We start from the raw sequence: 17,086 nt of genomic DNA, 5'->3' as shown, positions 1-17,086 counted from the left end.
CTTGACTTGAACTGCTGTGCTTGCCTGACCATTCCATTCAATTGCTGCATAGCCCAGTTCTGGTGATCTCTCTCAAACTTGAGGCATTTTCAGGGTTGGACAGGGGTAAGCATTGCTGTGTGCAGGTTGCATACATTAATACTCACACACTGTACACTCTAACCCCTTATGTCCCTGTGCTGATGGCTCTGCTGTGCATGTGTTTTGCACGCTCTTGTGATATTCAAGACTGCAATATTTCACACAATCTTCTATGTCTGATGACAGACCGAGACTACAGTTGAGGAAACAGCTCTTGTGGCTGATCCCCACAAGAGGCTAATGCTATACATTTGTATTTTGCATGGCAATGTGTGGAAACGACTTCAGAGTTTTAAATGTGATGTGGGATATTAAGGCAAAATGCCAGCAGTCAATGCATGAATAATATCTTTTTTTAAATAGTAATTCTCTTCTCACTGCCTTCGTCTCCTTTCTATTATTATCTTTATGTATCCTGCATGCTCTTCTTTCTGGTGGTCATGCAAATTATGTGAAAAAAAAAAACAGCACTTTAGAGCTTAGCTACAAAGAACATTTTCTAAAATCTTAAATCTTATGAAAATGACTGACAAGTGCCGAGTTGACAGCCTGACTCACAAAGCAGGAACAGTAAAGGGCTAGCAACACTTTCCAAATTGAAAACTCCCTTAATGGAAATGCTTGTCGTGTCAGGTATCTGACAAGGATGGATAGCAACCTAAAAATCCTAGGCTCTGCTTTGTGTTTGAATGAGGCCAAACGCAAGTGTCCATAGAAATGGAGCACTCGAGTGTCCGAGCCAGCAGCTGTGTGGTAAATCACTTCTGACCGATAAATGACAGTAGGGAGTTTCCTGCGATTTGGCTCACTCCACATAGTCCAGAGATCGACAAAAGTCACGCACAAAATCACAAAGGAACCACTTGACAAGTGCAGTTAACATCTCCTCTCCTTTATAAAAAGCTGTGTCTCACTTCACCTCTGAAGCCTGAGCGATGGACTGAGTGACACATTTTTATTTATTTTTATTTTTAACCTTTCTTTTACCAGATAAACAATTGAGATTATCAATCTCTTTTACAATTGCGACCTGGCCAAGAACGCAGCAAAGTTACACATTAAATTGCACACGTATACATAAGGAAACAAATTATACATGATAAGTACAGTAAGGAATTTAAAGAGATGGGGAATGAAGTGGTGGGACGGAAAGAGGAAGAAAATGGGGAAGTACACACAAGGGAGAAAGAAGGAAGAAAAAGTGAGATAAAAGTAGTTGGAGGCAGAACAGGCGCAAGGGAGAGAGCGACAGAGCAAAAACTGCAAATAGAAAGAGAGACAAATACTGTGTGTATGTGTGTGGGGGATTGTTCTCCAGCGATCACACTCCTTACATTATGAAGAATGAGCCAGGGCATTGAAACACACAAACACACTCACATATATATATATATATATATATATATATGGAGACACCTTGGCACTATAAGCCTCCTTCCCCAGCGTCCATTTGTCTCTTTACAAGAGGTGTTCTTCAGCGTAAAGCTGTCACATAAGCCGTTACAATTCACCTAGTCGCTGGGAAAATAGAACATCAAGCCTAAGCCTTCTGCACAATGTCAACCAAAGCTAAATCAAATCTTTGACATCCTGATAAGCTCTATGAATTTAGCAAATACTTAAAATATAAGTTAGACTGTATTTGAATGTTAATGCACTTCATGGATACTAAAGTGTTTTTGATTTTTGATTTGATTTTTTGATTTGATTTAATCTTTTATATTGGGCTTCTGCATAGGATCTGCTCAGTCATCTTTATCTGAGAGGGCATGACTCAAGGGAAGTAACTTTTAAAGTACACATATCATTTGTAAAACAATGTCATCCAGAACATCGACAGGTTGGCGTCTGAAGTCTCAAACCATTTGAAAGACAACTGAAGAATTACCGTAATGGATTCAAACAGAACAAAAAGTATTGTCTTTTGAAAGCCATGTTGATCAAGGTATATATAATTGGTATATATATATATACTGCCTATTGAAACAACGTGGAACACAGCCAGAGATTAGAACCCTGTGGTGTTTGTGATGTCCGAACCCTCACTGAGGGAGGCGAGGCCTCAGATGCTTGGCCGTTGCCGGTCTGCTCTGTCATGCCCGGGGGAAAGTGAATCTCTATTCTCTTCTGCAATTGTGAGATGGTTTGGACAGATGATGAGCGATGTGGATGAATCATGGTCCTGCCTCCTGAACCTAATGATTTAATCTAAAAAAAGAAATACTGTAGAATGACTAAATCTACTGGAACACACAGTGCTGTTGGAATTTAAAAGAAATTCCTCTGACAAACCGCCAGCCGTATCCGTTTCATCTCGTCTTTGTAACAGGCAGTAGGTGGCGAGATCCAGCCTGGAGTCTGTTGCAGTTACTACGAACCAGCTAAACAACCAAATAGACCCACACACTGCTTTCACTTGCTCTGCCTCCATGTTGCTCTCCTTCATACAGACCATCTTACAAACATTGGCTGACTGACTGATGGCTGTTATCGGTTGAAGTACGAGCTTCATCTGACCTCAACATGAACAATTAACCTGCTGCAATCTCTTCAGACTGATAGAATTGGCTGAAAGCCGATTGGTTATCTATTTAACCGGGGGGATTACCAGAGCAGGCCGTCTATGTTTGTGCGGCGAGATGGATGTAATTTGACTGGGCAGAGGAAAAGTAATACGAGACACCGGCAGCAAAATAAATTTAGATTTCACACCTAAAACTGCATCCCTTTCTTTTGACTGTTTCTAAGAACCTATGCAAACAGTTGTGGATTGTAGTGCAGGGCTTTTGAAACCATCTTTCTGTGTCCTTGGATTTTGGAGTTTGGATTATCCGACAGAGCTACACTGTTGCTACCACAATCTTCTTTTCCAACATGGATCCCACGAGGCTTCATCTGGCTTGCATTCCATTTTGCTGGAGTACCTTCAGGTGTCGTCCTGAATTCAGACACACAAGGAAATCACCAGAGCACCAACAGCAAGACAGGTGTCTCTGACAGGATTTTTGAATTGAAAAGACAAAACAGAAGGAGAAGATGAAAAAGAACTTCAATCCATTATGTAACCAAAAAGAGCTCTTCCTCACAGCACAATAGACTGATCTCCAATATCGGATCAAAAATAAAGATGACTCATTAAGATTGTTTATATCCCATTTCCATTCCGCAGAAGGACATTTGACCTCATTATCCGGATGTTTCCTCCTTTGCGTCTACAAGCACATTCAAATTCTATTGTGTGAAGTTTGCGTTGCAATGCTTGGGGTCATTTTCCCTCTGAAGACACGGCAGCTTCTACGACAATGTCAAACTGAGATAAATTATAAGGGAAAGATTCTCTTTTTGATGATGTAATCAGCTCTGCTGGAAACAGTAATTTATTATTTTACCAGTTTTCAGCATCACTCAACAAAAAAAAAAGATCCAAAACTACGTACAACTGCAGTATGTCCCTTGTGTTGTGCAACAGGTAACCCAAGTCATATGACTTGAAGCTAATATGTTTCACTAAATGATAATTCATAGTGTGACATATTAGATAGATATTCGATGTGAATTTTTCTGTCATTCTGATTAATTAAATAAATATAAAGCTCTTGTTATTTGAGAATCATTTTTATCTGAAATCAAAACTTATCTTGGGGTTTATGATTAGGTATTAGCTGAAAAGGAAAAATAAATAAATAGATGAATGGAAGACAGTGTTCCACATATGGTCCATGGGAACTACACCCCTTTCTCTTTATACAGCAGAAACTATGATTGAATACAGCTTCCCAACATATGAAAGTAATCCCCACGAGGCAGCAAAACACAATAAATGTCAGCCCACGCTTATATACAAAGACAAAACAATGCCCATTGATAACACCATTCTTTACTTCCGCTGACCATCTATCATCATCTTTTATCAGTATATCTCAAAATTGCTCCCTTAAAATATTGAACACATCTTGTAAAATGTCAAAAACTCAAAATGAACACTGTTTCATTAAAAACCAGTGTCATTGTATCCAGAGCGACAGAAAAGTGCAGGCCTTGCAAAATCTGTAAAGGCACAGTAAAAGCTTTAATATAAGAATTTGCATAGAAAAACTATTGTTTTCCTGAATTATATTGATCACATTCAACAAAGCAAACGTTCTAAAAGTTAAGTAGAGAAACATTTAAACAATTGAGATTTTTCCTCAATTATGATTCTATACATTCAGGGTATAAAATAAAGAGGAATATCCTACCGTACAAAAAAAAAAGACGTGTCTGGAGAATATACAGATGTGATAAATAAGCATAGAATATATTCTGTGAACACTGTGCACTGGTTGGGCATGGGGTTCTATCTACTCTTCAAAGGTATGCTGGTTCCTGGCCATTGATGCATTTCTATGAGAGGAGAAGGATTTTACATGGAGCCAGTCCAGAGAGGCTAATATGAAAGAAACATTTATGGACTAATGACTGAGAAACAAGGCACTTCTTGAACTTTATTTTAGGTGGGACAATCAAAGATAGCTCTCAGGTTCCTCACGGTGGTGCTGGAGGCCAAGGTAATGCCATCCCGTGTAGTTACAGTATATCAATACTTTTTCCGACATGTTTAGGACCCAGCATAATAGCATGATTTTGTGTCTGTTTTCAGTTTGGTCCTCCACCAGAAGAGGGCATATCACAGAGCATCACCTGTCTCTCTGCCTCATCTTCCTGATGGAGAAGAAAGGAGGGAAAACAGGGGTAGGATGGGGAAACCAGACTAATCTATTTTGATCCCTCTGTTTCAGGCAGGAAGTCTGGCAATGTACACACACACACACACACACACTCTACTGGGGATGGGTACCCTCCCAAGACACAAATGTAGATGGGAGAAAAAGACGAAGGATGTGGGATAAAAGACACGAGGAAGATTTAGGATGAAAGAAGAGGTGGGGAATCTGCCATTGGGGCCCTTGAAGGGAAGTGGAAGAAAGAAAGAAAAGACAGGAGGAAGAGAATGGGAGGAAGCAGAGGAAGAGCGGAAGGGATGAAATGAGGCCAAAGGAAGAGGGGGTGAAATTTGTTGAGATGAGGGATAAAGAATTCAATAGCAAGATAAAGGAAACAACAGACAGTTGAAAGCACAGAATATAAATGTGCTGTAAAATGATAAATGACTGAACCAGAGGCTTTTGTCTGAAATGTGGAATGGAACGCTGTTTGTCCCTGCACCTCTGTGTGTTTTTGTACAAATCTTTATGTAAATATGAATGAAACAATAGCTGCTGTCCCATGCCTGGCAACATCACTTTTCCTTACAACATGCCAGCACAACCAAATCACAAGTTCTATTCTGCAGAGTTCAGATCAATGGGTCTATAAATACGTCAGCAAAGCCATTTAGAAAGCCATAACTTCTCAAAGATGGAAAGGGTTTGAGTGGGGAAAGAATCGTTTCATTCTAATGAACTTGGTAGAGTTGAGTTGTTACACATGCCAGGGTAATCCATATGTGTTATTAGTTAGTTATATATGGTTATGAACATACAAATAACCGTGACCACACAAACCAACCACCTTAAGGCTTGAAAGCACCAGACAATTTGACATTTCTAAGGCTTTGGTGATTATTTTCACTCTTTCTGGCCACACATAGTATTTACATCACCTTACCTGCACCAACAATAAATGATAGTTTCTATTTCCACTAAGCTCTAGTTTAGTTCAAAGATAAACCCCAGTGAGCTCCAATCAAATATTCAGTGAACAACATACATATTGGTCAAGGTTTTGCTGTATAAGGCAAGTCATTCTTTAGATTTGTCTTTTGCACATTTTCTATACTGGTTCTCAGTATGCAGTAATAACATGGTAATAACTATAAACCAATTTCATATTGGAAATTTGGCAGGAAGCAAATTACAAGGAAATGAAGATGTAGCCCACAATGCTCTCCACTGGCCCTCCACCGTAATACGATTCATTACAGCATTGCATGCACAGCGAACTAAGTATGAGCCCTGGCAATTTGAGGTGGTTGTTTCACCTGAATATTTTCCCTCTCATTTTTGCTTTTTTAGAAAGATTAAAAACTGCGTAAGGAATTTAAAATGAATACTTAGGGAAATTACAGATGCTGATAAGATGTCTGAGCTGACTCAGATGCTTGGAAACATGAATTTAAGTTTGCGCCAAATCTTATAGAAAAAGGCTGAAAAAACACTAATGGGCCAATAGAGCATTGTAAAAACGTCGTTTTTAAAAATAATTTCTGATGTATGTCAACAGACTGATTAAGACATTTATTAATACAGTATATGCTTCATTTTATGATTTTGTAGGGCAAAGCTTTTCGTTCACTTTTCCATGATTACTTATGAAGCCTTTTTATAGGTTACAGTGGAATGGAAGCTGAAATAAGTTGGCGGCTAGGGACTCTGTGATGGAACTTTTCTCACGAGGACGACCTGACCTAGATGATAGAATAAAAGTAAAGCTAAATGCTTTGAGGGGTCATCACTAAGATGCTTTATAAAAAATTCGTATGGCAGCATCTGTCTGTGTAAAATCAGCCATCAGAGCTAAAAACATGTGTAAATGTGTGCGTCCAGACATCTTTGACCTACTTGTAATTTGAATCCAAATACTTGAATAGATTATGCAAGTGAGATGTTGCAAGCAAGAGCGCCTCTCTCCTCCACAGCTTGGCTGCATAATGCTTCATTTATTCCTACAAACATTATAAATTAGTTAAATATGTTTGTGTGTAACCATCTAGCAGAAATAACCACACAGTAGAGATTTTGGATTTTAGGGTGACGTGATGGAAGTTTGCTTAACTGAGCGTGTCCGCATAACAGCGACCGCAAATCTCCACATCCCAAATAGACATGCATGCAAACAAGTACAAGGAAGTCTTCCAAAAGGTGTGGGTGCACGCACACACAAACATACGCGCACACACACACTCACACACTCCATTAAGATGAGTGTGTTCATTATTTATCATTGTTTATATCTTTGATAGAGTGCCAGTGGAGATAACAAGGCTGAAACTGCTGACTGATGGATATTTTGCCTTTACACATAGGCACGCTTAAACAACAGACAAAACACATTCTGCGCGCACACACACACACACACTGAACAAACAGGCAGGGGGCCAATTGTTTGACAGTATTTGCAAGTGTGTGTGTGTTCCTTACATATCATTGTTTGACATATTGCCACTGGAAATAATAGGACTAAAGTGCTGACAAATTCAGATTTAGGTGTCACATATACACTGAGACAGTGCTTGGTTCTTATACACACACAGAAATACACCCTTGGGTCGATGCATGGAAATACATATCAAACTGATTTAATGTTGTAGTTCTTGACTCTCTGAAAATCTAGCTGGCTCTTTAAAAAGACATCTTTGTCTAGTGCAAACGGATATTTAAAGTGGTAATAGACTTATTTTCTTCTTTTGTCATCTTTTCTTGTATCTTCTTGAGTGATACACACAGGACTCCTGGTGTCCGGTTCTGCCCTGCATGCTTCTGTGATCAGCCGTTTGTCAAAGAGCGAGGGTGGTGATGGATTGTCTCTGTTAAATGTTGAGTTCAACCGATGGTCTCATCTCTCTCTCTGGCCTAGTTGCCATCACTGCTCATTGAATCTTGTCACTTGAATTTAAAGCTTTGGAGCTCAGAGGGCAATCAACCCTGTAAAGAAGAACTTGTCATTTTAACTGTAAACGGGACTGTTTTTTTATGCAGAAAGAGATCATAAGTGCTGTGCTATGTCATTACAAAACAATAATTAATCACCACAATCCATAACTTCATCCAAAATGCAGTAATAAGACAGGGTAGATTTCTAAATTTAGGACACTACCTAACATTATTGCTCTTATAGTGCTAATAATAGCTCAATCAGGATCCAGACAGCTGTGGAAGTCGCAGAGTAAGTCAATTATTCAATGAAAAAAAATCTTTATACAAGTCCAAGAGAAGGGCGGCCCAATGGCAGAGTTCTTTGGGTTTCCGCCCACCTTCACTTCCTGAAATTCACCTAAAACATGCAATTTCGGTGAATTGATCACTCCAAATTGTCGATAGGAGTGAGTTGTGTGCTCGAGTGCTTGCCGTCTATGTGTGGCCCCGTGACGTGTCCGGGGTGTACCCCACCTCTCGTCTGTAGCGAGCTGGGCTAGGCTCCAGCAACTCCTGTGACCCGCAAGGCAGATAAAAGGCTGTAGAAAATGGTTGGATAGACGGAAGTCCAAAAGGAAATGGAGGTAAATTGACTCTGCTCAATGGCTCAATGTGTGAGGGGAAAAGGACAGAGTGAAAATGTATTGCTCCCACGAGAATACCAAAGCCTACTGTTTGATATCACTGGATCATGATCTTAAAAGAAACCCACGTAAGTATTTAACATTAATCGACAGCTGTAACATTTAAATCAGCTCCTCTAAGGTGAACGCTGACAAATTGACATGTAAGATTTGTTCAATGTTAAAATGCAACAAGATGCTTCATCTTCCTCAGATTAGTCTCTAATAACACAATCAAGGCATCGTTAAATTATCAACTTTATAAACAGAGTTTGGAGTTGTGTTACTTTAATGTCTCAAAAAAGCTGAGAAAAGTAATTATTGAGTGAATGGGTCAGTCTTACATGTTGAAATTACTCAAATCCTTCGTTTCATTTTCTCTCTCCCGCTCTGTGTGTGTGTGTGTGTGTGCAGTGACCGTTCAAGCCGTTAACATCAGGTGTGTCAGCGCTCGAAGTCTGATGGATATATCGCATTGACCTCTCCTCAGTGTGTGTTTGTGTGCGTTAACGTGTGCGCGTGTGACACAGGAGGACAGAGTATTTCACGCTGGACTCTCCCATTACCTGAGGTCAGCACTGTTCCTGACAAAGTGAGAAAAATGCACGTGCGTGTGGGACCGATAAATTACACAGTGCAGGTGTGAACAGCCATAATAACAGCGGCTGGTCTAGACGAAAAGCTGAGTAAAGCAGGTTTGGGAGATCATACTGCCTTCAACAGCACATTTAAGACACACACACAGAGACAGAGAGAGAGAGATAACTCAGTGCCCTTTCACCTCATTCATGCAGCGCTGGTATGCTTTGTTTTATACCATTTATGATTATGATGACTGCATTTTTTACAATTGCTGAAATATTTAACAATTAAAATACTCTTATTAAATGTTTTTTAATTTTATTGCATTGAACATTTTAATTGCAACCATTGTATTTTCTGACAAAATTAATCACTGACCTCACATTGCATCCCCGGCGATGTAGAACATCTACTCAGTGGCACACAATGGTTAACTTTGGCTTTTATCAATAATAGATTTTAACAGGGCGGCTCGGTGGCGCAGTGGTAAGCACTGCTGCCTCACAGCGAGATGGTCGCAGGTTCGTCTCCGGCTTGTGGCCGTTCTGTGAGGAGTTTGCATGTTCTCCCCGTGTCTGCGTGGGTTCTCTCCGGGTTCTCCGGCCTCCTCCCACCACCAAAGACATGCAGCCTAGGCTGATTGGTGACACTAAATTGCCCGTAGGTGTGAGTGTGTGTGTGGCTGGTTGTCTGTCTCTGTGTTGCCCTGCGATGAGCTGGCGGCTTGTCCAGGGTGTCCCCTGCCTCTCGCCCATTCACTGCTGGGATTGGCTCCAGCTTGGCCCGTGACCCGATAACGGAATAAGCGGTTAGGAAATGGATGGATGGATTTTAACAGCATGAACAAATTGGCTTTAGATTTTTATTCAATCATATTATGTATAATGCAACCTAAAAATATAAGGAAACTAGCGTACAGAGACCAAGTGTGAACCAACCTTAAGAAATAGTGATGCATGATGATCACATGAGCAGCATCCAACTCCACACCTTCCGTCTCAGCCAGCTCATCCACTCACTTCCACTCCATGAAGCAGTAAAACAGACACCTCTACCGGTCCCCGAGGACTCCAGAGGCATGGGGAAGAGGGAGACACTGAGTGTAGATGATAGGGTACTATTTAAACCACACACACACACACACACACACTTACTCCCATGTCTCCCTTTTGTCTCCTCGTTCTAATCTATCCCCTTCCTCGCTCCGGTCCCCCTGCTTTGCTTTCTCGGTCGTTATCAAGGTCTTTCTGATTAACTCTTAAGATAACTTAAAGCTACAGGTGGAAAAGTTTTTTTTTTAATATATATATATATAAACAACAACAATATATTTCAACAGCATAAATCACAGGAACAGCTGTGACAGGGGAGAACACTCCACTCACTAACAGGGATCATGTACCATCACCCCACCCTGCCTGAATGAAATGACAAATTCGAACTGTCTGCTAAACAGCAGTGAGTAAATGCTCTTTACAGAGAGAGCTGGATTTCTCTCCTGGCGCTCTTCTCCTTAATCTCCTTTAACATGAAACGTTATAAAATATTTATTTACAGCTCAGTAGTGATACTTTTTCCAAAATGAACATTTAAACTATATGGAAGTACCGAATAAACTACTTCAACATGTTGATTGGATAAATATCCAGCTGAGAAGATAAAATGCTCAACTACGGATGATGGACAGAATGTTTTAAAGTTCATGATCATCATCAAAAGGTTCTAAATTGTTCCTGGTAGCTTTATACACCAACCAAAAGAACAAGTGAATCAGAGATACTTTTAACTGATTTTTGAATCTATAAATGGAGTTTTCAATGTTAAAATTCATGAGAAGCCATTTGTCTTTCAAACATGTGTTGCAAAAATCAGAACAGGACAGCTCAAAGTCAACAGTAATCAAGTGTTCACTAATAATGAGCACTATAAGAGCACCTGTTTCTACTGGCACTCCACTTTGTTGGTCATTTTTGAGAAGCTCCATTCTACATAGCCAGTGGATGCCGGGATGTTCAAGCTATTGATAGACAGCATGCTGGGCAGGGCAGCTCTTTGAGAGACGGCCATCCAGTCCACTCCTCTTTCTGAACTCTTGAAATGGTGAATATTTCTTCCTTGAGTAAGCATAAGTGTGCTTATTCTGCACATGGATGCACAATTCATAACTGTAACTACAATTATGATAATCTGTGAATCATATCGTCTGCACGAATTCAACGCAGGAAGTTTAAAATAATGCATTTACACTTTGTGAGGAGCCATTATGACAGAACGCAGAACATCACATTATAGAATGCATAATGAACCGACAAAACATTGTCATCTCATTTGCTCAGTCGGCAAACACACAAGCTCTAATACGCACACCATAGTCTCATTCAGACCTGGAATTAGGCCGCCCGGTTGCTCAGTGACAATCTAAATTGAATTTGCGTGCAGTGAAAACCCAGAGGACACACATTAAAGTACAAACACACAAACGTGAGTATAGACGCATACAAAAACACACACACACAAACACATACAAGTATCAGCTTTGTTTAATAATTGTTGGCACATACAAAGATACTTCCTCTCAGTTTTTCTCTTCGTTTCCATCTTACACACACACACACACTTAAACTCCATTCCCACAACTCCCTCCTCTCCAATTTACTGCCAAAGCTGTCTCTTCAAAAGCAAATCTCTTTTTCTCCCCACACCATCACAATGTGGATCTCATCTGCCAGCTCGAGACAAAACAAAAAAAAAGTTTGAGAGAGGCCGCCATTCTACTGCAGCCATGTAGATGTGATTAGAATAACGACGATGGAAATGACTCATGGCGCCACAGAGGAAGCAACTCCCTATAGGCTTCTTTGAAACGAGAGATGATGATGCAGTTACGCTATGATCTTTTTTCTATGTTCTCAGGATTCACTTATAATGATATGATTATGTAGTTTTCAGATGTATAACTGTGTATTATGTTCTTGTTATCTTTTTTTTTTGTCTGCGTCGGTGATTACATTTAATCAAATCCCTGCTCAAACTTTCAACATCTCTATGACAAACCTGAAAATGTATGGCCAAAGTAACTTTAAGCAAAAATACTTTCAGAGGAACCAATAAAGATGTTATTTTTGACTAAATATGTGAAAGATATGTTTTATTACTTCGTAGATGTGTTCAATCACTTACAATTATGATCAATCATATTACTCAAGATAAAATAACAGGACAGTCACTTTGTGTTTGTAATGATTTATATGTCAGGCTAAAGCAATGTTTTCCCTCCTTCCAATGTTTCTGGTTCTGCATGATTTCTGCAATCCAAGATGAGCTTCTAAATATTGTGGATGTACCTAATTTGCTTGCATGATGAATAGCCCTTACTTGTTTCTACACCACTGTAAATGGTGTGCAGATCCCAATTTACACATTGCTTTCAGGACAAATTAGTTTTTTACGACTTACGAAAATACAGGTGGAACTAATAAACATAAATGCTCTTCCAGGATGGGGTTAGGTACTATCAGTTAGTGTGGATGTTGTGTCCTGTATTATAGCTCCTTTATTAAGAGGCTTATATGACTGTACTAGCTGAAATTATGGCCACATTTAGTATTTTCATCCTGAAAATGTGGTTGGAAAAGGCTTTACTTACAGAATCTACCATTATAATAATTGATCAATTTTATTCAATTATATTAAAAATATAAATATATTCCCCTTCCATTCATTCAAAGAACCAGAATGGCAGAATTACTGAGACCTGTGTCCCAACACAATACGTTATTTTGGCAGCTTTGTTCACATACACAACTTCACACACAAACCCTGCTACTGAAGCACAACACACAATGAACAACCATCTGCCAGTTTACATAAAAAGCAACTCTTATTTATGAGAATAAAGGATTTGAGGCATGAGTGTGAGAAAATACTCTGATAATAAGCAATATATTATATAACAGCAAAACACCTAGAATGCATTCTTGGAAAAAATATAATTATAAATTAATCTGAATATTTCAATGTGACCTTCTTGATCAACAACAATGATGATTTTATTTATTTTTCATTTAATCTCCTCACAACACTATACAGTTTCTAGTTGTATCAACTAATAGCGTGCAGCTTAATAAATAGTTCAAATACACACGTGACCTGTCTCATTTTGCTCAAATGTAATCAAACACACCCAATTTCCCACTCCTTCCTCTGCCTACCCATGCAGTCGAGTGGGTTCAAGAGGTTTGTAATCGGACCTAAGACACAAAACTTAAACTGTAAAGATGGCAAAGCAAACACAGTGTAAATAAAACAATTTACTTATTACTGCAACTCAGCCATATGGAATCACTAATTCAAGGTTTGTTTCCTACATTACAGTCTTTTTAAAAATAATGACACTATCAATCCCCTCCCTCGCTTCTTGTCTATATTCAACAGCCTCTCCTTCAACTCAACATGGCCACCAAGGATTTTTATTTCCCTGAAAACAATTCAATTGATCTCTCTGTTAAGTCTGTTTTTGTTTAGTTTTTCCCTTCTGTGCCAACCATACTAATTGCAGGCCTTACTTTCAATGCAGCACGGCTAGGGATGAGATTAATAGCTGGGAAGTGCACAATCATTTACAGATCATTCTTCATTCTAGCAGCTGACAGAAAACAAGACCAAGAGGAGCGGTCATGTCTTCTACATGTGGTTCTTCCCGTTATTGGCATTGTTTTTGTTTTATGTCCCTGTCATAATCCCTTTGAATATATAGGTCCACGATGCCAAAAGCATGTTTGTGCAGAAATGCATTCAGATTCAGCTCTTTAAAGAACCTAAACCCAAAGGTTTCTCACCTTTCTAATAGTATATCTTACAGAATCCCTTCCTGCATTTCAAAAACATTTATTCATAGGTGAAGAAGTGACTGATTATGAAATGAAATATTACTGAAATGCTGTGGTCAAGGTCAAATAACATGAAAGATGAGCACTGGTACGAGATGTGATGCAAACACTAATAAACCCATCATTCACGCCAACTCTATGCCATCACTCTTCACTGATTAAATGTTGATTCATAAAATAACTAATGACAATAAAATAACTCTAAATAGACAAAAGCAATTATTGTAATATCCTGCATTGAGGATAACCTACATAATTTCTAAATCGGAACGGTTTTACAGAGGTCAGGAACTAATGAGTGCAATTCCAAAGTAATAATTATTATTATTATGTTATTCATATTAATATTGCTTAATCTTGTAGTATGGCATCAAGTCACTGACCTCTGAAACCTTCTTTCAATCAACTTGAGCTCTGTCTATATAACTTTCTGTGTCTCCTGTCACTTCTCTTGCTCTTTCATACACAGTGAAACCTCCACTCGGTTTATGAACAAAAAACAAATCTGTTTAAAATGCATCGGAAGTCAGATTTTCAAAAACACAAGTGGAGCCGAGGCAAAGCGAGGACACGCGAACGAGAGTGAAGTCTGTTATGGCTTCTTTAATTAAATGTCAGACGCAACCGTTGAAAGGTATAAACGCACATGCCTCTTACCGGTGTGAAGTTCATGACTTTGAGGATCCAGATCGTCAGAGCCAAGTTGACAATCATGGTGACAAGGAGCAGGAGGATGAAGAAGTACAAACATCTCTTCCTCCAGCCATAGATTCCCACCGCCGGGTAAACCTGGGTGCCGCACACTGATGCCCCCCGCTGGTGGAGGGGGTTGGGCTGCGCTGCAAGTATGTACTGCTCCTGGGTCATCTGGAAGAATCACAGATATGAAGAATGCATATGAAAATACTTGACACTTATCATTTATTAATTGTCAATATGCAGGATAGATGCACACAAAATTACACCATTTCCAAACAAATTGAATTCATTAGCTTTTTCTTTCTTTTTTTGAGTGAGGTTTTAGTTCAAGATGATGAGGAAGACATTCAGTTTTCCATTTTCTCTCCATGCAACAAAAGAAAAAATAAAATGCAAAGACAGAGGAGGGCATAAAGTTGGAGGTTTTTCTATCCTCACCACCTCAGACTAACATAGAAAAGGAGGGATGAGGATAAAGGCAAAGGTGATAAAAATGAGATTGAGGCGGAGACTGAAGTGGACCGATCGCATGGCAGCCAGTAGTAAGAGATAGAAAGGATTGAAAGGGGAGAGAGGGAGTGAGGGGGCAGATAAGACAGCAGAAGAGGACAGAGTTCATTAGTTGTAGAGCAGCAGAAGAAGTCATTGGTGGCAAGAGATATGGCCATTGGCTGTAAGGCACTGCTATCTGTCCATCTGTGACTAACTCTCTTTACCTTGAGAGAATTTCCCCTTTCCGCTCTCTCTCCGTAACTCACCTGCTATCTCACTTTCGCACCTCTCACCGTCCTTATCAGTCACTCTCCCACACACATTAAGTCCTTATTTGCTGAGGCTGCATGACCCTACCACATCACTGACTTGAATTTTATTCAAACTTGCAAAGCTTTTTCTCCATGAAGTCTCACATGACTCCAGCAAGCCTTGATGGGCCTAAGAAAATGCTAATTCTTGCTTTGGCTGCAAGAAAAACAGAAAATACAGACTTGGCCTCTTCAAATTGTGTTGGGTTTTTATTGAGAGAGTCTATAGGCCATGTTAATATCAACCTATAATTGTTCCAAAAAGTGAGATAAAAAAATCAGATTAAAAAAACATACATTAATACTTATATATGTGTGTTTATGTTGGGTGTCAGTTTACAAATGGATGCATCTCAAGTATAAAACAATCAATCAAGCAATAAACCAATATAGCCAATGAAAATCAAACAATTTGTGGTATTAAATTATCTAGTTAAACCTCACTTGGTCAAATCTTGTGACTTACACTCCTTACTCATTACCTCACTCATGTGCTGTACGCATCCTGTGACTCACTCATTCAGTGTCTTGTGTGTGTGTGTGTGTTTGTGTGTCATTATACTCACAGCCATGCACGATAATCAATCAAGCTCCTTTCCTCCCCCCTCCGCTGGTGCTCACGCCTGAATCGTACACGCATACTTGAGCCTTTTGTCAGAGAAAATGTCCCACTCCCTCCAGTTTCCATCTTGATACATTATTATGCTCTCATTTTTTTTCTTTATTCCCTTCCGACTTCACAGTCACTCTCATAATTCTCCTTCCTCCAGTCCTATCTCCCCCTTCAGTTTGGATTGAAAGCTTTTCTCTCCCTTTAACTCCACCCTTTAACCTGCCAGCATGAGACGCCCTTCAACCATTACATGTCCATAGTTCTCTTAATTTCCACTTTATTTTCCTATTTCTGGCATCCTCATACCTATAATTTCACTCATCCTTTCTGACCAATCCATTCTGTTCTCCACTTTAGCCTCCCTCCCTTTCCCCCACTCATTCCTCATTCCATTCTCCCTCCCACCTTCTACTTTTTTCAGTGCATTTTATAGATTGAACGGACAATAAAATCATCAATCAATCTCACAGTGAACCAAAGAGGCTCTGCACAGCATGACCTAGCTTTATTAAGACTATAACATCATGACAGCAACAAAGCAAAAGCTACTCAAGCCACATCGCCACGGTTACGATTACAGGAGTGCCATTACCGCAATATGATAGCAGACACACATGGCGGTTGTTAAAAAGGCTGTGTTCAAGATCCAAAGAGAGATAATCAACGCAAAAAGGCAATTTTGTGCATTATTGGCTGGTTTCCCGAGAAAAGAATTTACTCTAATAAAGTAGGAAGATGTCAAAAAAGGAAAGAAAAACAGGATGAAGAGCAGAGAAGAAGAAAGCTAAATAGGAGAATCAATAGAGAAAAGAGGGGGTTGTCGAGAGAAGCTCAAAATGAGTAGCCTTGCTTTAAAAAGAGCCATTTTAGACATATTACTAGAAATTGCCTTTTTATATGTCAAGCAGATATATTTCTCTGAAGAGGAAAATCTCCAAATTCCATATGAAAAATGACCTACCACAAATGCCCTCTCATATGCCAAAAAATAAGAAAGAAAATAAGTGGTTATCTGCATTGGATAAGACCTCAGTCAAATGAGATTCAATTTGGTGGATTATGCAAACCAGGCCTGGGAGTCAGTACAGATAAAAAACAACAACAACATGTGATATGTGAAACA

At 39.4% G+C, this 17,086-nt stretch overlaps 1 protein-coding gene across 1 annotated transcript in view; it reads right to left on the bottom strand.

Annotated features, from left to right (window-relative positions):
- LOC137906594 (zeta-sarcoglycan-like) overlaps positions 1-14,715 on the bottom strand; it is a 78,719-nt gene extending 64,004 nt beyond the window's left edge. The window contains exon 1 of the mRNA XM_068750880.1: positions 14,506-14,715. Coding sequence (XP_068606981.1) covers positions 14,506-14,715 — 210 coding nt within the window. The remainder of the gene's footprint in view (positions 1-14,505) is intronic.
- Between the last annotated feature and the right edge of the window lie 2,371 nt (positions 14,716-17,086).

This window comes from Brachionichthys hirsutus, chromosome 17 (assembly GCF_040956055.1).
Source record: "Brachionichthys hirsutus isolate HB-005 chromosome 17, CSIRO-AGI_Bhir_v1, whole genome shotgun sequence".
Classification (NCBI taxonomy): domain Eukaryota; kingdom Metazoa; phylum Chordata; class Actinopteri; order Lophiiformes; family Brachionichthyidae; genus Brachionichthys; species Brachionichthys hirsutus.
This window is presented reverse-complemented; position numbering and strand designations above follow the sequence as displayed.